General features: G+C 27.6%; 2 protein-coding genes across 20 annotated transcripts in view; one reads left to right on the forward strand and one right to left on the reverse strand.

Moving 5' to 3' along the window:
- The first annotated feature begins 1,007 nt into the window (after window positions 1-1,007).
- LOC122566178 (DNA topoisomerase 2) lies at window positions 1,008-9,663 on the forward strand. 4 transcript variants are annotated; one of them, XM_043723051.1, is made up of 24 exons: window positions 1,008-1,270; window positions 2,288-2,614; window positions 2,727-2,970; window positions 3,051-3,437; window positions 3,515-3,754; window positions 3,830-3,935; window positions 4,001-4,153; window positions 4,232-4,401; window positions 4,484-4,694; window positions 4,766-5,354; window positions 5,625-5,856; window positions 5,932-6,131; window positions 6,218-6,353; window positions 6,423-6,722; window positions 6,795-6,803; window positions 6,909-7,142; window positions 7,215-7,403; window positions 7,503-7,629; window positions 7,709-7,861; window positions 7,945-8,023; window positions 8,102-8,169; window positions 8,290-8,406; window positions 8,581-8,699; window positions 8,846-9,663. In XM_043723051.1, exons 2-24 carry the CDS (start codon window positions 2,313-2,315, stop codon window positions 8,996-8,998), a joined length of 4,518 nt encoding a protein of 1,505 aa, XP_043578986.1. In that variant the 5' UTR covers window positions 1,008-1,270; window positions 2,288-2,312; the 3' UTR covers window positions 8,999-9,663. The 4 variants fall into 4 exon arrangements, with proteins under 4 accessions (XP_043578986.1, XP_043578983.1, XP_043578985.1 ...); XM_043723048.1 differs by lacking the exon at window positions 1,008-1,270 and adding an exon at window positions 1,404-1,453; XM_043723050.1 differs by lacking the exons at window positions 1,008-1,270; window positions 6,795-6,803 and adding an exon at window positions 1,404-1,453.
- Window positions 9,664-11,715: 2,052 nt separating this feature from the next.
- LOC122566179 (serine/threonine-protein kinase tousled-like 2) overlaps window positions 11,716-17,180 on the reverse strand; it is a 31,087-nt gene continuing 25,622 nt past the window's right edge. For all 16 annotated transcript variants that reach the window (XM_043723056.1, XM_043723054.1, XM_043723061.1 and 13 more), the window contains 10 exons: window positions 16,667-16,759; window positions 15,986-16,447; window positions 15,707-15,910; window positions 15,527-15,618; window positions 15,162-15,309; window positions 14,973-15,084; window positions 14,721-14,859; window positions 14,510-14,621; window positions 14,312-14,419; window positions 11,716-14,207 (listed from right to left, as the gene is read on the reverse strand). In XM_043723056.1, the coding sequence (XP_043578991.1) occupies window positions 13,992-14,207; window positions 14,312-14,419; window positions 14,510-14,621; window positions 14,721-14,859; window positions 14,973-15,084; window positions 15,162-15,309; window positions 15,527-15,618; window positions 15,707-15,910; window positions 15,986-16,447; window positions 16,667-16,759 (1,686 nt within the window). In that variant the 3' untranslated portion in view covers window positions 11,716-13,991. The remainder of the gene's footprint in view (window positions 14,208-14,311; window positions 14,420-14,509; window positions 14,622-14,720; window positions 14,860-14,972; window positions 15,085-15,161; window positions 15,310-15,526; window positions 15,619-15,706; window positions 15,911-15,985; window positions 16,448-16,666; window positions 16,760-17,180) is intronic.

A 17,180-nucleotide genomic window follows, 5' to 3' on the forward strand; every position in this document is an offset into this window, starting at 1 on the left:
GCAATAACTAGAGTTCCATATACCTTGTGACCAATATCTTTTCCCCTAATAACTTAATTCGTTAAATTGATTACAGTACATCTGCTGCATCTTTAAATTAATTTTGATGGAATAAAATCTTGTATATATATTATATTCAAGTTAAAAGGATTATTGTATATAATAAAAAAAATATTAGTGGTAGATATATTATTCAGATCACTTTTTATTATAATCTTTTAGATAATAAAATTTTATTATTTTGTATTTTTTTAGTCAGTGCGATAATAAAAATATTTATATATTAAAATAAAATTAAAAATGAAGCTACCTTTAAAGTAGTACAATTTATTATTTTTTATACTCATCTTTACTCGAAAATACGATTAGAAACAATAATACCATATTATATCAGTAATTATGATGAAATTTATATATACAAAATATATATGTATTTCAAACTATATACTTTGTGACTTATCGTATATTATATATAAATTTATTGTATATTATATATATATTTTTATATAAATAATTGATTACGAAAATATGTTATCAATTTTTAAAAATTGTTATTTGAAAGTAAATTGTGTAAAAAACGAAATTAACTATAGGATATAAACGACACATGATGATCATGTATTTAAAGCTAGACTTGCGAAAATACCAATTTATTTAAATTGATTTTAACATTTTAACAATTATTAAATAATATGAATGAAATATAAATAATAACACGTGTTTAAAGCGAACGCTTTGATTTAAAAAAGTAATTTAAAAAGTACACGGTAACCTTTCACTTATTCTTTGTATCTTATCATTTAAAATTTCCATTTCCCTGATATACTCTTACATCGATTTTTACATTATTATGTCATCTTTAAATAAATAAGTTATAAAATCTCTTTTTTAAATAGATATAATACAAGTTGTAATTGTTTAATCAAATAAAATAACATTGGTACGTTAAGTTTTGATGGTCTTTTGGAACAGCGTCTATAGTAAGTGACTTTAGCCGTTTGGAGATGGATAGTTTACCGTGTAGACATCAATTTACGGTATAGGCTTGAGACAAAGCGTAGGGTAAAAATAATATTTTTTCTCCAAGATCAATTATTCAATTGCCAATTGGACAATAAAATAACAAAATAGTGCGTTTGACAATTAATTAATTTCAGTTATTTATCAACAGTGGTGTTAATTCATAGCTGTAATCTTGACAGACGTTTTATACTTGTGAAAATTTCTGTTGCCGACGCAATTTTGTATTTTTATTACAATTTTATTGCAGGTAAATCATGAAAACAATTTCTGACTTAAGGTTATTCTTAGAATTTCTTTTATTTTCAAATATTTTATGAAACACTTGTATTATTTTCGAAAAAAGGAATTGTATGTCAAACCATCGTCTTTTGTTGCTTTAGCCAATTACACAGAAAATGTTTTCCCGCCATATTAGTAAAACTTGTTTCGGGTATGAACTTTTTAATAAATATTACTTTTAACCTTTAATAGAAATGAAAACTTTTATGTCACGTTTCGAATATACTTATATTATCTTCCCGTTACGATTATTTAACTTTATTTTTATATTATATTTATACTTACTGCTCCAAATTTAATTCAATTGTACTCTAAATTTTGAACAAACGATCTATACAAATTTATATTAAAATTAGTTGAAATAAAATTTTATTTATTTTAAAAGGATAATTTTATTATTATTTTACAATTATATCTCAATAATATCCTGTCTATTTAGTATGTCAATAATACTAATAATGGAGCGTTATAATATAACATAACGTGTGGTATGGTCATATAAAAATTTTCTGCTTAATAAACAACTATGAATAAAGAATGCTATATTTGAAATATTCTTTCATATGTGGAGAATGTTATTAATAATTAGAATTATAGCTCTATAATAAATAATTTATATATAGATTTGTAAAAGAAAGAATGATAATGTTGTAGATATTAATCTGAATAATTAGTTATCGATTTCAATTGTAATTTAAATATTTAGTGGATACATAATTGTAATATTAATATTAAGAGAAAAACATATTCTTAGAAGCTATGTATTACGAGCAAGTATTTCTTCTCGTGATAAAATAATGCTTTTTAATATACCTAAACATTATAGTTCAAATACGTTGAAAGAAAGAATTATTTGATCACCTTCACATATTAACAATTATAATAATAGTTAGATATGAATAAATAATATTTATATATAATATGTAATTTGACATCAATTGAAATTGTTATAGTTTATTATATATATTGCATTGAAATTTTATAGTTATATAAAAAGACTTTCTGCAAACATGAGTAATACAGTAGAAAATGGAAGTGGCGATAATGCATCAAAGAAAAAAACTATTGAAGGTATATATCAAAAAAAGTCTCAGTTGGAACATATTTTACTACGTCCTGATACTTATATTGGTTCTGTTGAACCAATGACGGAAATGATGTGGATTTATGATAAAGAAAAAGAATCAATGGTACAAAAAGAAATAAAATATGTTCCGGGATTGTACAAAATATTTGATGAAATATTAGTAAATGCGGCAGATAATAAACAAAGGGATCCTAAAATGGATACAATTAAAATTGAAATTGACCCGTAAGAAGTATTTAATATCTATTACAAAATGGATAATGTATAATAATAATTATATGAATTATAAAATGAACAATAAATAATAAAATTAATGAATAATAAATTTTATTTGTAGAAAAAATAATGTTATATCTGTATGGAATAATGGCAAAGGCATTCCAGTGGTAATTCATAAAGAGGAAAATATGTATGTTCCTACAATGATATTTGGCCATTTGTTAACATCATCTAATTATGATGATGAAGAAGAGAAAGTAACAGGTGGTAGAAATGGCTATGGTGCCAAACTGTGTAATATTTTTAGCCACCGCTTTACTGTGGAAACTGCATCTAAGGAATACAAAAAATGTTTAAAACAAGTAATTATCTTATAAAAACATTTGAAATATTTGTTTTATAGTAATATGTGTCTGTAACTATTTAAAATAAATATTTATAGACATGGAATAATAATATGGGAAGTGCAAGTGAGCCTAGGATTAAAGACTTTTCTGGTGAAGATTTTACAAAAGTCATATTTTCACCAGATCTATCAAAATTTAAAATGCAGTCTTTGGATGATGACATAGTTGCTCTAATGTCTAGAAGAGCTTATGATGTAGCAGCTTCAACTAGAGGTGTTAAAGTCTATCTTAATGGTACTAAGATTCCTGTCAAGAATTTCAAGGACTATGTTGATTTCTATATCAAAGGTAGAGAAGATGAAGGTGGTAATCCTTTAAAAGTTGTATATGAAAGTTGTGGAGCTCGCTGGGAAGTAGCCGTTGCTTTATCTGACAAAGGTTACCAGCAAATGTCTTTTGTAAACAGTATTGCAACAACAAAGGTAATAGATATGATGAAATAGAATAGATGAAATTAATGTTTATGTATAAAAAATTGAACAAACTCTTTTGCAAACAGGGTGGCCGACATGTAGATCATGTAACAGACTTAATAGTGAAACAATTAACAGAAACATTAAAAAGGAAAAATAAGGCTGGAGTAGCAATTAAACCATTCCAAATAAAAAATCATTTGTGGATTTTTGTTAATTGTCTTATTAATAATCCCACATTTGATTCACAAACTAAAGAGAACATGACATTGCAACCTAAAAGTTTTGGATCAAAGTGCACTCTTAGTGAAAAATTTATTACAGCTGTAATTATTAAAATGGAATTTTGTCATTAATATAATACTTGTCTATATATGTATTAAATTTTAATTTATACTTAGGTAACGAAAATCGGAATTGTAGAAGCAGTTTTGACATGGGCGAAATTTAAAGCCGATAGTCAGTTACAAAAATTGGGGCCCAAGTCAAAACAAAGAAAATTGCAAGGTAAATTTCGTGTATATTCATATGATACAAATAATTTTAGTTCTTTATATAATCTTGTATTTCAGGTATACCAAAATTGGAGGATGCTAATGATGCTGGAACTAACAAATCATTAGAATGTACACTTATATTAACTGAGGGAGATTCAGCCAAAACCATGGCTGTATCTGGACTTGCGGCGATAGGTAGAGATAAATACGGTATATTTCCTTTAAGAGGTAAATAATAAAAACGTCATGTAAGTGAAAATTACTTAAATTATATATAATACTATTTATAAATGTTTTCAACTTTAGGTAAAATTTTGAACGTAAGAGAAGCAACACATAAGCAGATTTTGGAAAATGCAGAAATTAATAATTTAATAAAAATTCTTGGACTCCAGTATAAAAAGAAATATGAAACTCGAGAAGATTTAAAAACATTACGTTACGGAAAAATGATGATAATGACAGATCAGGATCAGGTTAATTTTCTATTAAATTTTACATTTCCATGTGCATATTTTAATTGTGTAATAACATAATTTTGTCAAATGTATTTATTAGGATGGTTCCCATATCAAAGGCTTATTAATTAATTTTATTCATCATAATTGGCCGTCATTATTGAAATTAAATTTCGTAGAGGAATTTATTACACCTATTGTTAAAGCTTCAAAAGGAAATCAAATATTAAGTTTCTTTTCAATGCCAGAATTTCAGAAATGGAAGTCAGAAACGGAAAATTTTCATACCTACAAAATTAAGTACTACAAAGGTTTGTATTTCTATTATTTTACAAATTTTGTTTTTTTGTTTGGGATACATAAAAAGACCTGTTACTTATAGGTTTGGGTACTTCCACTGCTAAGGAAGCAAAAGAATATTTTGAAAATATGACTAGACATAGAATTCGATTTAGATATGATGGAGACCAAGATGATCAGAATATCATCATGGCTTTCAGTAAGAAATGTGTTGATCAACGTAAAGATTGGTTAATGAACCATATGGATGAAACAAAGAGAAGAAAGGAAATTGGTCTCGGAGAACGCTTTCTGTACGAAAAGGATACGCGGACTGTGTCCTTTTCTGACTTCATTAATGTAGAATTGGTTTTATACAGTAACTATGACAATGTTCGGTCTATACCAAATATGATCGATGGTTTTAAACCTGGACAAAGGAAAGTATTATATACATGTTTAAAACGTAATGACAAGCGTGAAGTAAAAGTTGCACAATTAGCTGGCTCTGTAGCTGAACATTCAGCATATCATCATGGCGAAGTTTCTCTTATGTCAACTATCATTAATCTCGCACAAAATTTCGTAGGAAGTAATAATATAAATTTACTACAACCAATTGGTCAATTTGGTACGAGACTCGCCGGAGGAAAGGATGCAGCGAGTCCTCGTTACATTTTCACAATGCTCAGGTATACATGAAATTGCATATACAGAATGTCTGTTTTATCTGAACAAAGTAGAGTATCTCATGAAGAACTAAAGTATCAAAGAAATGTTTTTGTAAATGATATTTGGCATAATTAAGGGCATATAATATAAATAGTTTTTTCTCTAAAATAAACAATCTCTCCTAAAACATTTTTTCAATACTTCCAGTTTTTTATTACCTCATCAAAATAAAACAGATATTTTGTACAAGAAACAGTCTATATATATGTAATCTCCTCTGTTATTCACAGTCCATTAGCAAGATATATATTTCACAAACATGATGATCCTTTATTAAAACATGAATATGATGATAATCAAAAAATTGAACCTGTCTTTTATGTACCAACTATACCAATGGTATTAGTGAATGGTGCTGATGGTATTGGTACTGGATGGATGACAAAGATACCAAATTATAATCCTAGAGAAATAATTGAAAATTTATATAGAATGATGGATGGTGCTGATCCAAAACCAATGGTAACATTTTTTTAAAATACTTTTTTAATATTCATTGTACATGTATTTTACCATATTTTGTCACATTTTCTACAGGTACCATATTATAAAAACTTTAAAGGGGTCATAGAAAGTTGTGGAGATTATAGATATGTTATTAATGGAGAAATTTCAGTGATAGCACCAGACAAAGTTGAAATTACTGAACTTCCAGTTGGGACTTGGACTCAAACATATAAAGAAACAGTATTGGAACCAATGTTACATGGAACTGAGAAAATCCCAGCTATTATTACGTAAATATAGTTGTTATTTTAGTATCAGTGCTAAAGATAAATGATAAAAAGATATTTATTACTTGTTTTCCCTTATATTATTATAGTGATTATAAGGAATATAATACAGATACAGCAGTACACTTTATAATAATGATTAATCGTGATAAGTTAGTAGAACTAGAAAGAGATGGTCTTCATAAAGCATTTAAATTGCAAACAACAACAACAGTTACATCTATGGTAAAAGGCAAATAATATATTTAAGGTATTTAAAACTCAAACTCATTTATAATAAATTCATTTTTGCAGTGTGCTTTTGATGAGAATCTATGTCTACAAAAATATGATAGTGTTCTTCAGATTTTAAAAGGTTTTTATAAAGTAAGGTTAGAAACGTATCATAAAAGAAAAGAATATTTGGAAGGTATATTACAAGCAGAGGCATCTAAACTTTCAAATCAAGCACGATTCATTCTAGAAAAATGTGATGGTACTATAGTAATAGAAAATAAAAAAAGGAAAGATATGATTGCTGAATTAATTAGGCGAGAATATGAATCTGATCCAGTCTTGGCCTGGAAGTTATCACAAAACAGGGAAGAAGTTTTAGTAAGTATTGTATCTTTATTTTAAAACAACATATTTGAAATGTATTAAAATTTAATTGTTATGCTACGTTAGGAAGCTCAAGTAAGTAATAAAAAGAAACTTATGTAAACAAAAACATTTATTACAACTATAATTTTTATTTTACTCTAAATATTTAATATGCAAATTTCTGTAACATATTGATAGGAAGAAGTAGCAGAAAATGTTGATGAAGAATCGGCTACATCATCTACAGCTATTGGAAAAGAGAACTTTGATTATTTACTAGGAATGACATTGTGGTGTTTAACGAAGGAAAAGAAAGATGAACTATTACGTCAAAAAGACGATAAATTAGCAGAATTGAAAAGGTTACAAGCTCGTACACCTATTTCTTTATGGAAAGAGGATTTAGATAACTTGTTGAATGAATTGAATAGAGTAAGCGTAACTTCTTTTTATTTTTGATAAATAATATTTAGTTTTTCTCACATATACTATATTTTACTATAGTTAGAAGAAAAAGAACGAAAAGAAGAGCAGAAGTCTAAACAATGTATTAAAAAACCACCCTCAAAGTATTACACTTCTGATGATATTCGTCGAATAGTACCCATAATTGATACTGAATTAAAAAGAAAGATTGAAAAAGCAGAAATTGTATCTAAGGATAAAAAGGAGGGCATAAAGAAACATCAAAGGGTAAATGGAGTACACATTATTAAGTTTTTCCTTTTTTTAATAAAATCGCTTCTATATTTTTTGTGGAAATATAATATAACGTTTTATGTAACATAATAGGTAAAGAAAGAACCAATAGAAGATAAAGATGAATTCGACATGTTGATTGAATCAAATGCCAAACCTATAGACGATAGATTGGGCAATTCTCCAGAAAAGATAGAAAAAAGAGCTGGTGGCAAAAAAAGTATATATGCTCATAGTTATAATAAAATAAAAAATTCTATGAAATTTATCAATAATAACCATTTACTTTTATTGATTAGGATTGAAACAAACGACATTACAATTTAAGTCCAAAGCGAAAAAGGAGAAAGACGACAAAAAGAAAGATAAAGATTCTGATAGTAATGATGATATTGATTTCGGCAGTATTTCTCCTCCCCCAGCACCTCGTACATCTCGTAGAGCAGCAGCAGGTATTAATTTCCATTTGATATTTGTCAAATTTATGTGTATTTTTAATTGCTAATATTTACGAAGTTTGTTTTCAACATTACAGCTAAAAAGAATTACAACTATAGTAGTGCAGAATCTTCTTCTAGTGATGAAATACTCAGTGTTTCTTCAGACATGGAACAGTGAGTACTTTATTTATAATTATATAACGTTATATATACATACATAAGCAATATATTCTCATTAAATTTATTTTTTAGTAAAACAAAACCTACTACAGCTGTCATTAATAGCGATTCTGATGATATTCTCAAAATACATAAAAAACGTAAGTAAATGTTACTGTTATGGACTATTAGTTTAACATATTAATTATATTGTTATATTGATACACTAATTTCATATAAAAATTATAATAATTATAATCATATCTCTGTTCAAATAACAGCTAGTTCGGAAGAACTTTTTGATTCATTAGTTGGTAGTACTCCAGAAAAACAATCAACAAAAGCTCCTGCAGCATCTAGCGAAGAATCATCTTCAATATTCTCACCTCCGATGAAAGGTAAAGTATTCAATACCTTATTAATTTCAAAATATTACATTTGGTATTGTTAGTTTGTGTTTACATATTTACAAAATATTTTATACAATGTCATTAATTTATATCTTCACTAATATTATACCTATCAATTTCACTAATATTATGCTCTCATTATACTCATTATTTATATTTTAGCTCCCGCTAAAAAGAAAACTGAAAATGGTGGAAAGGCAATGAAAAGGCAGTTAAAGAAAAAAGTTGTTTCTTCCGATTCAGACTCGGAGGAAGTCATGTTTTCAAATAAACAAACTCCCGTAAGTAACAATGCAATTGATAAATAGCAAAATAAAAATTATTAATAAAAATTTGACATATCACGAAAAAATAACGCAAAAAGACATTTATCAATATTTTAAATTCATTTGCTATTTAATTGCACAAAAATTATTTAATTATACAGGTAAAGAAAAGAAAGAAGAAGTCTGAGTCGGAGGAAGAAAGTATTCTTAGTGCAGTAGATAGTTCTCCGGCACCACCTCGAAAAACTGCCGGTCGTGCTCGTAAACCTATTTCATACGCTGTTTCGGATGATGATGAGGATGATTCCAACTGATCGATTTTGTACAATATTTTAAAGGCATAAGCAAATAAACACGATCTTAATCACGATCTGTGTGATCACATTTGATATAAATTTTAACAGATTTTGCCTTAATTAAGATCAAGGCATTACAATAATTTTATATGATATTGTACATACATATACTAGAATATATAAATTAGAATATTTTAAGAAAATTAAATTTTACAGTGATAATTAAATAATATATGCATAGTGTGCAATGCGATAATACATTTGAGTCATGACTGACTGTATAACATTTGAGTATCTAAATATTTAAATAATATTCAATTTAAAAATATCTATACTATCTCTGTATGTTAATTTTCTGGAGAAAGATATTTAAATACTCATTGTTTTGTAAAAAAAATTAATAAAATATTTTTGCACATGTTAGAATATCAGCTCATTGGAAATGGAATAATGTGTGATTTGTTGCAAAACTCAGTATCAATTAAGAGAAACTTTTGTTATTGTAATAATAATGTATATATATAGAATGAAAAATTTAGTTCATCTTCATAAAACACTTATTCACGCATTAACTATTACACATATTAACTACTGATCGCATACCTTCTATTAATAGTATTGGTATTGAATGAGAAATATAATTGATGTTCTGTGTATGCTTAATAACTACAAATGTAGAGATTCACAAACATATGATAGTAATGAAATTTTTGTATTTATAATACGGATAGACTATTAATTTAAACATTAAGACTCGTTATATTAATTAACTTAAATTTGTTTTTATTTATTTTTTCTTTTTGTATGTTGGATTAATTCTGGAACAAAACACATTTTTTACAGACATCTAGCTGTGACATATCATTAATAAATAATGTACTTACCATAATATATGAAGGTAATTGTATTAATTAGCACATTCGTACGATTGATTATCTATATTCTGTGAACAAATTTTAATAAAGATAAATAATCTAATTAATCAAATAATACATAAAAGAAAGAATATTAAATCTCCTTTTCAATACATGTTACTAAAAATATTAAAATTCTAATTTATAATATTTAAATATTGTTAAAAATAATCTTTGAATATTAAAATTATTTTAATTCTTTTTTTCTTAATGCGGATATTATTCGTCTGTTCTACTATACCACTACATTTGTTCTCAATAAAAGAGGGCATAAAATAGTGAAACTATATGATATAAAAGCTATTCGCTTTTTTTTAGGAATAATGTGATGTGTAGCTAATAATTTTAGCTGCACTACCTTTAAATTTTATAAGTGCCAAATTTTTAATATGTTGAATTATTATTATTTAATAATTTACTGTACGGGATGAAATAAAATTGATTTAAAAATTCCAAATGAAAACTTACATTAAAAAACAGACAGTTTTTATTTAAAATATTTTCCATTGGAACTATTTTTTCAAAAATTCTAAGCGCACGTTTCAAACACATGAAACAGAAATGGATACATCATTGAACACAAAAATTTAAAAATAAATGAGTAGGTCAAAACAAGTTCATGCAATCTCCTAAGTTTTCACTAGTTGATTTTCTTTATAAAGACGTAGGTGTACAAATAAAATTAATGTTTAAAGAATTAAAAGGGTCGATAGGCAGCGAAAAATACGAGGAACATATAAATGGCATAATTCTTGAAATATTGTTTTGTTTTAAAAATCAAATCGTTCTTGAACTAAATAAATTTGTATGCTATAGTCAATATGCTAATAGTCAATAAATGAAATTACAGATTATAAAAGTGATTTGTTTTTTTTCAGGTATATATAAATATCATCACAAGATATCAAATCAACCAAATGAATAACTTTTGAGTTTTTTGAACTGTATGATTGAAAAATACGGTTTTGAAAAAAGTGTATTACAAGTAACTGCTGTATTGTACTTTATAAACATTTATAGTTTTCTTAATTTTGCCAATTTTGTAACAAATCTTTCAATACATTATACTACAGGCTTAAAACTATTAATGAAAAAAAGGAATTTGATTTCATGATTCTTTAAAATTCGATAAACCCCATAAAAGCCCTTGAGACTAGAATGATTAAAATCTTCCAGCAGATCATTCAGTATGTGTATGTATATACTTCTTGAAATTTACTCGATAACGTAACATAATTTGATACTATAATTAGAGTTAAGTATAGTTAAAAAGTTATGTTTTGTTGTTTATATACAAATATTCTAATCAAATTCAATGGAAATAATATTTTATATTATGTCCCTATCCAAAAATTTACCTAATGAAAGAAAATAATTTTATATCCACACATATGTATTGTAGGAGAAATATACACTGTTATATGTGATTCATATTTAATTAATAAGTTTACTAACTTTAAATTATACACAAATACGTAAATTTATTGCTATAACGTTTCATACAGCATCCTCGACGCAATTCCTGTTGTTTATGAGGAAGATCGTGACTATGCTGACACGCAAGGGCGATAAAAAAAAACTTTGTTTATTAAAGAATTATTTAAATTCCTCTTTTTTTAAAATGCATAATAATACCCCAAACTCTAGCATGCATATAGTTATAAAAGCACATAGAGCAGGAAATATTATTATGTAATGCTTTTCTTTTCAAGTTGACCCGTAGTTTTTAAAGAATATATCTGATCAGGCAATATTTGAATATTTGTGCAATGAATTTTCTATGAAAAAAATCTTATTCCTTGGATAAAAATTTGTTTTCGATATATGCATTTAATAGTTTTATTAACGATGCATTTTTAAGGAGTCTTCACTATATACAAATGCAAAATTGCTTCTATCGCAAAACATATAAACACTGCTTGGTGCAGATTTGTTTCGTTTTTTATCATTACAAATAATCCCAAATGAGATTTCATAGAATAAATGCTCGTTAAATGATTTTTTTTTCGTTCGTTCATCAGTTTGACGTCTTATTAAATGATTTAATCTTTTCCTGGTAGCAATTTGTTGTGGTAGCAGAACGATATCCCTGTTTTTTAAAAGAAGTGTTTTTCGTAAATTTTACTGGCCAAAGTATATGCTATTTTTTGCCCAAGAATAGTATGCACCAATTGTCATTTTAAACTACAATAAATATAATAGAATATAATAAAATTAATCGCGATTATTTTAACCATTATGTTCAAGCAAAATTTCTGAACTAGGAAATTTTTGCTCGATTACAGTTAATTTTTTAATTATATGAAAATGATGATTACATAAATATACCGAAAAATTGACAATTGACAAAAAATTCAAATTTGACAATTATGCATACCCGTCCTCGGAGAAAAAGTAAATGAATTTATTCATTTTCTGACTAGTTTGTCTTCGAACTTAGTTTACAAAAAGCACTTCCTCGTAGAGGAATTTTAAAAGTATACGCTTTCCTGTTTAATAAATTTGAAAACCGCAAGAGAAATAGGAGAGGGAAGCAGGAACGGTTGGCTTTTAGAATAGAAGCGATGGATCTAGTAGTAGACTCTGTTCAGACTTGTAATGTATTCTCCTCTGACCATTCTTTGCCAATCACGTTGGTATTGATTTATCAACCAATACCGTGCCCACATTGTACCAACAACTTACAACATTTTAACAACTTTCTAGTACTCCCAAAAGCTGCAGGTTGTCGACAGACGCGACTATAATACAAAGCAAGGGCACTTGATAAAATAACTTAATCTTCTATTTCATAATTATCTATATATAACGTACATATATAAAACAAATTATGAATAAAGAAATAGTAACCAGGTCGGTACAGTATCATGAATCTTACTTTAAAAATTTTTAATGCCTGATTATAAGAATTGTTATATATCACGAAAATGTAAGATCATAATTATCGCGCCGAAGTCCACTCTAGAAAAAAATGAATCACTCTATTAGAAAATCATGGATTAAAAATGTACATGTGCATGGAGCATATAAACCGTGGACTGCGATTCTGTATGTTCTTTTTTATTTGGGAGCATCGCGATTCTTTTACTTTCTTTGCATTCGAACCTTAGACCAATCAATCCGGTGTAGATAAGCCCACTCATTTCAGAATAGGAACAACCAACCAAATCTCCTCGTGTGTGTATGTTAATCGTTATTAGTCATGATATAAGTAATAATGTTAATATTTGAATAAAGTAACATGATGTGCAGTCAAATATTCATGGAATACTTGGCTGCACGGAGGTCATGCGAGGATCCACCACAGTTGTCTTTCCACTGTCAATGCTGTCCTGTTCTTTACACCATATATATATATTATATCGGATTTATTAGTATATATATATATATAGTATAAATATATACACGCACACTAGTTTTAACAATCTTTCGTCACACTCATTCATCCATACGTAACTTCAGAAGAGAGGAACGTCTCCGTAAAAGCAAAGTCCCTCTACACTGCTTTGACGCGCTTTGCCTCGGATATTTTATCTTCCGTTGCTCTCTTTATTTTCACCGAGTAATTTTCACTTGTATTGATTTCCGTCGCTATACTCCTTTGTTTCCTTTTCTTCTTAATTTGAACTTCACTTTAATTCACAATGACTTATCACATGTTTATCTGTTTCTCTCATTTCTTTTTAAACACTATTATCAAGTCAGCCCACTGTTTGATACAAGGAACGATAATACAATTGAATATTTACGAACACAACATTTTTGTCATGCTGAATAATGTAGCTTGTATTGTAGAAAGACGCAAGCTTCTGGACTTGCGGCGACCAGTCTCGCATCTCTCTTGCAATGTCCTATGTAGTTGGCCTGTAAGTATAGTTGTAAAGGTGTGGTGGAAGTGGTAGTGATGGCGGTAGTGGTAGTGGAGTGGTAGTGGTAGTGGTAATCGTGGCATTGGTGATGGTGATATTATCCGGTTTTTAGTATTTACAATTCGTTATAGCAACCGCTATGTTCCTAAGATGAGATGGTGTGCAATTCAATGTTCAAGATTTGGCATGTATTAGTATATCGAAGATTTTGTCTTTAGTTTTTTTCCACTACGAACTGCTTGACGCGTTCATACCACTAAACATGCCAATACTAAATGAGGTTTGTTGCTGCTGCTGAATCTGTTGTTGTTGTTGCTGTTGTTGCTGATTATTCGCTTGACGGCCATGTTTTGGCACTGGAGGTTGTAGATATTCATGTCTAGCTAATGTCAACACATCTATGCGCTCTTCTTTCCTATATGCTAGGCAACTTCTTATGAAACTCTGTGAAAATAAAAACATTTACGAATAAATTTAGGATTTTATTTTCATATTGACAATTAATTAAATTTTTCTAATTCATATAAATTGATACTAAAATGGGGTACCTTTGCTTCGTTGCTAACAGTTGGTTTATTTGCAAATTGAACTTCAGTGGCTTTCAAAATTGTATTCTCTTCTAAAATTGTAGCTTGAGATTGATTATGTCCGAAAGGCTAAAAACAGTTTTTAGAATGTAAATCTTCAATGTCAATCTAATAGCAAATCAATGTTATACAATTACTATAATATAATAGTCATTATACCTTTTTGCCATATAGACATTGATAAAATATAACTCCTACACTCCAAACATCAACTTTCGATGATATTTTTGGAGGATTTTTACCAATAACAAAACATTCTGGTGGAAGGTACCTTTATAAAATATGCATATTACTAATCAAGTTTAACATGGAAAAATATAAAAATGTTTCTAATGTCATAAAGTATGTCTCTAAAATGAGGAGTACATACCAATAGGTACCAGCTCCTTGAGATGTTAAATCCATTCCATGGTCTGGATTATAATTTTCCTCATCCATTACTTTACTTAACCCGAAATCTGTTATCTTTATTTCTCCACAAACATTACCTTCAGTTAATAATATATTACCTGCAAAATTACAACAATAATAGTATATAATTTAAAATTTTGCTTTATATAATAAAAGAAAATTAAATTTTATATAATAAAAATAACATAAGTTATATATAATAGAAATTTACCAGGCTTTAAATCATAATGTATGACTGGGGGTTTTATTTCATTGAGGTACTTTAATGCAGATACAACTTGCATAACAATAGATCTTGCTTCTCTTTCAGGTATAGTCTTATGCTAAAAATATTTAATAAAATATTTAATTACAGTAATATATAATAAATGTTATGTGAAAAATACGTTAATACACATACCTGCTTAAGATAAAAATCTAAATCATGGCCATCACAATATTCCAAGACAGTACAAAAAGAATTGGCGTCAATTTCAAACACATCATACAATTTCACAACACGAGGATGATCAAGAGCTTTATGTATATTGTATTCTCGTAACGCATGCCTGCATGAAGAATAAAAAAATATATACATACATATATATATGTAAAAGAATGTAAAAATATATCCTTATATGAAAATAATTAATGTCAATTATGTATAATTAAAACTAGTATTATTTTAAATATGTATTTTGTTGCAAAACTGTAATTACTTTTATTTTATTAATTAATTAAGCTGCTTAATTTCAAAATAAAAAATTTCATTATAAAGGTACTTACTTAATATAATTAGCTTTCTTATCTTCTTTCCAGTCTTTATTTAGTTGATGCACTTTACAAGCGACATATCGTTGCTCTTTTAAGTCAAATGCCTGTAAAAAGCGAAATACTTAAAAAATAATTAATTAATTGTTTACTAAAACAAATGTTATTTTGAAATTAATAATTTCGTTTCTATACCTTATGCACTTCGCTGAAGCCACCTTTTCCTAACAACATTAATAAAAGGTAACGTTCATTCAATACAGGATGAGAATTGAATCTCGATTGGTCCTCGTTGTGAATACGTTTCAGTTCTCTAATGTGCAAGTTTCGTTCTCTTTCGAGTTTTTCCATTTCTAGTTGCAGATCAGCGTCTTCTTTTTTCAACGCACTTTGTCTTAACTAAAAAGACAATACATATATGAGATTATGTCAAAACTATGTTTATTGCAAATAACAATCTGAAAAATTTACTACCTTGAGTATTTCATCAGCTTCATAATACTCTTGCCACGTATAAGATCCAGGTACTGCATCTGGCTTTAAGAATGTAGCTTCTGTGCCATTATGCAAAGAAGGTTGAGGCTGACTACGTTTCCTACCAGTTTCACTGTTCGATGGCCTTTTTTTGAGTAGTAGCTTTTTTTGTTTATCAATTTCTTCTCGTTCAGTTGCGATTTCTTCTTGCCGTCGAGCTAGTTCTTGAAACGCATAACCATCCGTCCAATTTTCTTGAAACGTTGCACCCACCCTTTGAGTTACAAATTGACCCAACCTCAGTCTATTTTGCATACACTTTTGCCTAGCCTCCTTTTTTTCTATGTTTGATTTTTCTTTTAGTAGCTTCTTTACAACATCTATACACTTATTTATATGAGATTTGTGCTGTTCAATTAATTTTTGTTGATTAGCCATTTGATGCCTAAGTTCATCAGTTGTCTGAAAAAGAAGATATGTACTATTAATTATATGAAAATTCAAATACAAATAAATCTTATTATAATAATAAATAATAATACAAACATTTAAAAATATTTTGCTTTTTAGGCATTTTTCTTTTTGGAAAGAGAAAGAGAACTAGATGCTTTTCCTATTCTATTTCTAGTACTAATGTATAATTTTACACTCATAGCACATTTCAGAATTTATTTTACTTACTCTATTTAATTCATCAATTTTGTTGTTACGTAATTCTAAGTCTGAAGAGGCTTGAGTTTCAAATTCTTGTATCCTCTGGCAAGTAAGTTCTGTCTGAAATGTAAATAACACATTTTATAATAAATACAAACAAACTACTGTAACATCTGATACATTTGTCAACATAGTTCATAAATACCAGATACCTTGTTGCACCCAAATGGATGTAACATGCAGTTTCAGTTTTAGTGCAATTTTTGATAATTTCATTTAGAAAAATGATTAAAGTTCCATCTTTGATAGAAATTTGTGATAAAGTTAGTTCTACACGTTATTTAATTTAATAGGCCAGCCCTCTTGCTATTAAAAGTAAAACTACAGAGCAAAACCCAAACATATAGATAGAACAGAACTACCACACAGGCAGCAAGGAAAACACCAAAAATGTATGCATGATTTAAGGTATGCATGTAAAAAATTGTAGGACACTGTATATTTTATACATATTTTTTTCTATAATAATTAATACATTGTA

This window comes from Bombus pyrosoma, linkage group LG3 (assembly GCF_014825855.1).
Source record: "Bombus pyrosoma isolate SC7728 linkage group LG3, ASM1482585v1, whole genome shotgun sequence".
In the NCBI taxonomy this organism is placed as follows: domain Eukaryota; kingdom Metazoa; phylum Arthropoda; class Insecta; order Hymenoptera; family Apidae; genus Bombus; species Bombus pyrosoma.